We start from the raw sequence: 7,393 nt of genomic DNA on the forward strand, positions 1-7,393 counted from the left end.
TTTTGAAAAAATAAGAGTTTATTTTAGAAAAGTGAAGAAAAATGGTTCTCTCTTTCTTGTCTTTGTAGAAAGAAAAAGGGTAATGCTCTTGGGCATGACAATGTAGCATTGTTTCCTTGCATTAAGGCTATATGTGATGCGAGGAAATGTGTAATTGGGGTAGGGTGCGTTTTGCTGTTAGGGGAAACCACATGATAAACTCCTTCCTTACATTAAGGTTACATGTGATGATAGGAAATGTGTAATTTGGGTGAGGTGCTTTTTGCTGTTAGGGGAAACCACATGATAAACTCCTGTAGGGTTATAAGAAAAAGTCAACATACACGCAGAGCCATGGCTTCAGTGGCTTTAGGGGTTATCGACAGCAGAGATGGAGCTGCTCCTTCGAGCTCGGAAACAGAGAGCGGCGTGGCGCTGGATCTGGAGCTTTCCCTGGGTCGTGCTCATGAGAAGCGGGCGCCGGAATATCTGATGTCCAGGGAGCTTCACCTGCAGGGTCGACTTGCGCCGATCGAGAGGGAGCCGCAGCAACAGGATCATCGCTTCAGAATCGAGGGCGAAACAAGCAGGGCAAAGCCCTCTTCCTCGAGTTCGAGCAGCGTTCGTGCGCGGATCCGCAATATATCGCAGCGCTACGATGATCGGCCATGGACAGACGGCAGACACAGAGCAGGCATCCCATCTCGCCCCCGCCGCATGCGATCATGGGGATGTGTGCATGGTGATGATGATGATGATGCTGCGGCCGCGGCTGGTCCGGCCATGCCCTTGGACGTGCTTGAGAGGGTCCTGGCTCGCCTGCAGACGATTCCCCTCTTCCGCGTTCGCACAGTCTGCCGCGCCTTCCGGGCCCTCCCCTTGGACCCCGCCTTCCAAGTCATGCGCTCCAGCTGCAGCACGGCTTCCCAGGAGCGTCCATGGCTCCTGATGTTGAACAAATCCCTGGGTCCCCTCGGGTTTGCGTTCCTGCCGCAGGAAGACAAATGGATTTCCTTGCCCTCATCGTTTGAACCGGACCCGGGCGGGGGCGGGCAGGGCAGCGCCAGCTCTCAGGGCTCCAGGCGCTTTTACGTCTTCTGTGCTGCAGCAGCTGGACTCCTCTGCTTCTGTGAATTAGCACGAGAGAACGAAACCCAGGTGCAATCCATGTGGGTTGGTAACCCCTTGACTGGTAATTGGAAATGTCTTCCACCGACTGCGCGTTGCCTGCTGTCGAACTCCCCTGCGACAGGATTAGCAGAGATGGTGTTGACACTGGATCCAGCTGATGAGACAAGAGCTCACTACAAGGTTGTTGTAAGGACCTGGCTCCATGAAAACTGTCCTGTGCTGGAAGAGTATGATTCTCGAACCGATGAATGGACAGTGACCTGCACTTCAAGAGATCTCGAAACAAGAAGCCATCTGCAGCAGCTGGTGCACTGCAATGGCACTGTGTATTTTCTAGGGGAGGCGAGTATGCGTATGCACTGTGTATTTGCATTTGATCTGGAGAGCAAGGAATTGTCCAGGATACGCTTCCCAGAAGCACTTGGTGGTTGTTGTACAGGCTTTCATTTGGTGGATTGCTGTGGAAAGCTAGTCCTAGTGGCTAGCTGTGGCCGGATGCACAGTGCGATGATGGATGTTCGAGTGTGGCTACACACATGGCAGAACAGCACAGGGTTCCGGCCATGGAGGTTGCTAGGGAAAATGCCCAAACGGCTCCTTGATGAGTGGGTTCCATGCTCGCAATTCTACTGCACAAGCATCAGCCATCTTGTATACCTCACAAACACCACAAATATGGTCGCCTTTGATGTGGAGAAATGTAATTGGAGGCGAATCATCATAAGAGACTTGCCTTCATCTATATCTATATGTAATTTCACCTCCTATATGCCAAAGTTGGAAGTTTCTCCTTAAGAAAGTATAATGTTACGTACTCTGCCTTTAAGGAATGTCACAACACTTCTAACTTTCCAGTAAACAATCAGGGCAGGGTGACTTTTTCTTTGCCTCTATGCTTAACATGCTCTGTATTTAAAATTGCACACTGGCTTAGTAGCTTGCTTTCATAACCTTTCATGTTTTCTTTATAATCAGTGCATGATCCTACGATGATAAAACTCGATAATGAGAATGCTTGCCACATTTAATCTTGATTCCCAACGGTGACAATCCTATCCATGTTCTACTAAGTATTTGTAGAAATTTGTATTTGATAAAACTTTATTATCAAATAAGGGGAAAACTTTTGGAGAGACCCTTCTCCGAGTGTTTTGTAGACGAGTGGATGCAAAAGTTGTATGATCAATTTCTTCCAAAAGAGTTAAAACCTTTGGTGTAGAGAGGAAAGCAAAAGATGACCTCAAAATTTTACTACCATTGGACAAAGAAGATAGAAAATTTAGCATAGGATATATAGGACAAAATTCTGGACTTAATAAAAAGCACAACAACTTTCGCATACAACTTTAGTATTAGTCATATATGACAATTGCAAATTTTTCAAAACAACACTACAACTTCTACATGCAACTTGTTGCTTGATCCTAACTCTTAATAATCATAGAATTGCAACTAAAGCGCATGACAGAGCTTCTAGTAGAAAATGCCCCAAACATTTGTAGATTGATTATTGCAATCGATACTCAACATAGGACAAGGATTTTGTAAGAGAGAGATTTGAAAAAGGAGATTGTTAATGCAAAAGGATGCAATTGCATTGTCATGGAGTGGCCTTGTGTATGATAAGGATAGGGCAATTATGAAATTCTCTTTGGGTCTAATTTGTCAATACAACTATGTGTATCCTTAATTGGAGCTACACAAAGGCACAAGGAACACTTCCCTTCTACAATTAATTTGGGTCGAAGGAGCAACCTTTGAGGATAGGTTCATTCTCGATCAAGGATCAACCCAAACTAGTAGTGAGTATGATTGATAGGGTTACTCAAAGGTGGGCTTAGCTATGGGATAGCCACACTTTAGGGTGGAAGTCTCTAGGTAACGTGAAATAGGATTTTTTGTAAAGAAAATATGAGGTGAAAGAGAGTAGATGTTGTTGGAGCTATATATAGCTCACCCTATCTAGACTAGGTCTCACCTATGTATATCTAGATTGTGATCAATATGAAATAGTCTTTGGGAGTGTATATGATTTGTCTCAACTCTCCCTCACGTGTCTCTACATATATTCTCTCTCTATATCTCAACAGATGTCAGAGGCTACTTATGAAAGGAAGGATGATTGGCCATCTACAAAAAGAGATACTAGACACTAGAAATGAAAATTTATAAGTGACTTGCTTGGCCAGTGGAGGAAGAGGAACAAGGAAGTATGAAAGGTGAGTCCATCAAATCAAGAAAATCCATTCCTTTGTAAATTGCTCTAGAACATGGTGGCCACCAAGGATCAAATAGGAAAGTTCATGGAAATTCCTATAGAAGATGTTGCCCACCAAGGATCAAATAGGAAAGTTCATGGGTCTCTTACCATGTTGTCCCTTTTGTGTGAGAGAGAGAGAGAGAGAGAGAGAGAGTGCTTACCACCTATTTTTAGAATAATGGCCTTTATAGAAAGCTTTTGAGAAGGTTATGGCATGCAATATGGTTGGTTAATATGCAAGCAAAATCCTTTTAGAGACAAGGGCAAAATGAATGAGGCCTATAGTAAAGTTTGGGCCATTATCAGAGTGGTGGTGAGATGAGAAAAGTTTGGTCCACAAATGATGAACCAAACTTTTGAGAAGGTTATGGCATACAATATGGTTGGTTAATATGCAAGCAAGCTCCTTTTAGAGACAAGGGCAAAATGAATGAGGCCTATAGTAAAGTTTGGGCCATTATCAGAGTGGTGGTGATGAGAAAAGTTTGGTTCATCACAAATGAGAAAAGTTTGGTTCATCACAAATGATGAATGCAAGGTAGCTTGAGGTTTAGAAAGAACGACATTGATAGTGCTTTTGAGAATTGTTTGAGAATGGTTAAAACCTTATTGAGTGCTTTTAGGAAGCTTGATTAGGCTTTTAAGGCTAGTCTTGAATAAGTTCTAAATATCTCTCATGGGAGTTGTACTAGTAAAATACTTCAGCTCTGTAAGTCCATTCTCAATGAGTTCCATATATGGTAACACTCCATTTCTACATCTTTGCTAGTGATGTAAAATACAATCATGATGATTATTGCCTCTATGGCTAGAACACCCATTACTCCCAAAATCCTCCTCATCCAATGTGCTTTAAAAGTAGTATAACATAATTTTTAATACTCGTTCTTTGTGAAAGACAATGCCACTATGGATTGCTTCTTATCAATCCAAGAGAAGATTCACAATCCAAGTACCTAATCAATGACTTCTTTGAAACAATATCTTCTATCTAATTTGAATCATAGTGTTTGAGTAAGGTCTTGCTAGATCTATAGATGATGTCATAGTGTACCTAGGACTACAATGTTGATAAAAACATTAAGCTATCATGAAATACTTTTGAAAAGTACTTTTGGAGAAAGAAGAAACAAAGAACTTACTTCACTTCATGTACCCTCTTCTTGATATCATTGCTTGACAACTTTATATCTAGAATATTCCAAAGTTATACAAAATATGTTTTGGATATAATTTCCCGTTGGTTTGTAAATCTATATTCTTGCACCTTGTGATCTACACATTTCTTTGCTTGTAGAAGACATGAGACAGGGTATGCTATTCTTACATAATGGCTCATACTCATGATCAAGCTCAACATGGTGGTGATATACCTCTTCCTTAAACCTCTTCAATGATGATTTTGGCACCACCACCTCATTTGTAAGGTTGGTTTGGACCATGGCCATACGCACTCTCACCCCTACAAGTGTAATGAGCTTACCTCCATGCTTGATAGAGTTTCTCCTCCCTCAAGCACTTTGGTAGCTCCGCGATCCAAGGTGCAAGCTTGATCCTCAAGCTCCAAGATCCATCCTCCATTGTTGTGTGCGGGACAAGAGAAGAAGAAAAAGAGAGGAGAAGATAGAGAGCTTCTCCACCATTGTCCCTTACCCTCACACACTCACACACTCACTCCCTCACACTCCCTCTCTAAGCACAAGCTCAAGCAAGCAAGTATAAGAAGAAGAGAAGACGAGAGCTAATTTTGGCCAGACACAAGAATGAGCTTCTCTATTCACTTTTTGGCTTTTATACATGCCCTAATGCCTTTTGGCCACCCACTCCTTTTATACATGACCGGCCATTTTAGCCTAGGCCCTCTTTTCCTATTCCTTTCTATTTACATTGTGGCTTCACCCATGCCCATCTACTCTTCCAAATTGCACAGGAGGGATCTTGGCGCTCTTTTACAAGGATTTAGGAGCACCTTTGCATTTTAAAAAATGCCTCTTCCATTTTTGCACTCGCCTTGGGTTTTTAAGGTGTCTTTGCACTTTTGGCCCTTTTCCCTCTTATTTCTGTTGTTGGGTCACTTTTTTCCACTTTGCCTTGCATTTTAAAATTTCCCAATGGTTGATGATGGAGGTCAATGATGGGGCCTTGCGGGGATTGGACATGGAGAAGAAGCATATCCCAGTGGTTGAGGTTGTGGAGGCCAAGAGTGCATTAAGTGGCTGATAGGGCCTCCGAGGTCAATGGGTTATTGCGGTTGGTCAAATTCACTTGAAAAGGAGAAGAAGGTGCACTGGCCTAGGGGGTGTGTTTACCTTGCCATATAGTGCATTGTTCCGTGCTAGTGGAACTAGGAGCTGGATTGAGAATCGCAGGCAAGCTTGGGGTGTTGTCCCACACTTGAGGACCTAGTTTGTGTAAAAGGTGCGGTGCGGTGGGTGTAGCTTAGGGAGACATGTGCCTAGCCATAGGCGAGTGTTACCTCCCTAGATGTGTTCTACCCTTGATGATCCCTGAGTGTGAAGTGGGAGAACAAAATGGCTAGGGGGTTAGGCAGCATGGAGCCGGCTAACCCTGATCGAGGCCATTGGACGCATCTAACTTGAGAACCCCTAGGTGCAGTGGTTGTGGCACTCTGATGTTATAGCGAACTTCATTCATTCTCTCCCTTTTTCTTCATTTTCTCTTTCCTTTTTCTTCTCTTTTTATTTCTTCATTTTTTTGTTTTCTTTTTCCTTTTCTATTCTCTTTTTTTTTTGTACAAGTAGGAGGAGACAAGCTAGAAATCATCCCCATACTCTTTAGGAGCTTCACGTGGGGGCCTAAGGGATTTGCTAAGGAATGTAGGACTTAGCATGTAGTCCTTCTGATTAATCCTTACATTGAATGGGACTGTGGAGAGGAAAGGATGGTACAAGTAGGAGGAGACAAGCTAGAAATCATCCCCATACTCTTTAGGAGCTTCACGTGGGGGCCTAAGGGATTTGCTAAGGAATGCAGGCCTTAGCATGTAGTCCTTCTGATTAATCCTTACATTGAATGGGACAGTGGAGAGGAAAAGATGGTTACATGAGAACCTACTATCACTCATGTCTTCTAAGAGACTCACAAAAAATGCTAGCAAGAAAGCAGCCCTTAACTTTAGGTGGGCCATTGCACAACTTTCTATCGCTATATTGATGTCAAAATAGAGCACTGGCAGGTGCTCTTCTTGTGGTACTGACTTCTATTTTAATAGGAGCCATAAGAGACAAAGGTAATTACAAGTGGTAAGGAAGGTGGGGTTAGGATATGACGTGAACTCATCTAGGAAGTGATGAGCGATGGAAGGACAGAGATATTGAGCTCCAAAAACAAGGCACTCTTCAGGGCTAGAGGCATTGACATTATAGATCAAAGGGAAGTCATACGTGCCATGCTTCCCTTGGTCAAAATCCACATTGTGGTACCTCGGGTAAGCTAATGTAGGTGTGGGGTCATCCCTTTCACATGGTAACATGTTGCAAAAATCTATACATGACTCAAAGTTATTGTCCAAGATTCTTTGGTACCATTTAGGTTGGACTTCATAGCCCTTGACCTTTCTAGGATCTTTCATGACGTTATCCTCCTAGTACCTTGCACGCTCTCTTCTCCATAGCATGGTTTTTCTGTTGAGATATCGAGCTCCACTCGTGATATGCTAGGGTGACCATTGTGCATTTATGTCACCGACTTGTTAGTTGCAGATGCGATTGGTACACCGCCCATGAATAATAGCTAGATGACAGCTATCCTTATCTACTCTAGTTTGTGGTTCAGTTAGTATGCTACCTTAGTTAGTTGAGTTTGGTTTGAGATCCATATATAGGGTTCTTCTATTTCTTTGTATGAGAGTTCTTTTGGCTTACACAACCAAGAAGAGGAAAACTGTTTTCAGCCTCCACCTTTGTGTGTATTCCCCCATTGTATAAGTGAGAAAGCTACAAGTGAGACTCCTTCATTCTCTCCCACAATCTTGACATGGTATCAGAGCCTTGTTCATGGTAA

At 43.0% G+C, this 7,393-nt stretch overlaps 1 protein-coding gene across 1 annotated transcript; it reads left to right on the plus strand.

The window, feature by feature from the left end:
* The first annotated feature begins 238 nt into the window (after positions 1 to 238).
* Positions 239 to 1,936, plus strand: LOC148030909 (F-box/kelch-repeat protein At3g61590-like). The gene has a single exon (XM_087684470.1). It carries the CDS (start codon positions 283 to 285, stop codon positions 1,903 to 1,905), a length of 1,623 nt encoding a protein of 540 aa, XP_087540596.1. The 5' UTR covers positions 239 to 282; the 3' UTR covers positions 1,906 to 1,936.
* The last annotated feature ends 5,457 nt before the right edge of the window (positions 1,937 to 7,393 follow it).

Source organism: Lygodium microphyllum, chromosome 9 (assembly GCF_053477565.2).
Source record: "Lygodium microphyllum isolate KBCC chromosome 9, Lygodium_microphyllum_v1.1.10, whole genome shotgun sequence".
In the NCBI taxonomy this organism is placed as follows: Eukaryota; Viridiplantae; Streptophyta; class Polypodiopsida; order Schizaeales; family Lygodiaceae; genus Lygodium; species Lygodium microphyllum.

What these genes read in the sequence shown, in the direction of transcription:
- LOC148030909 (XM_087684470.1), top strand. Translation starts at nt 283, where the DNA reads ATGATAAACTCCTGTAGGGTTATAAGAAAAAGTCAACATACACGCAGA.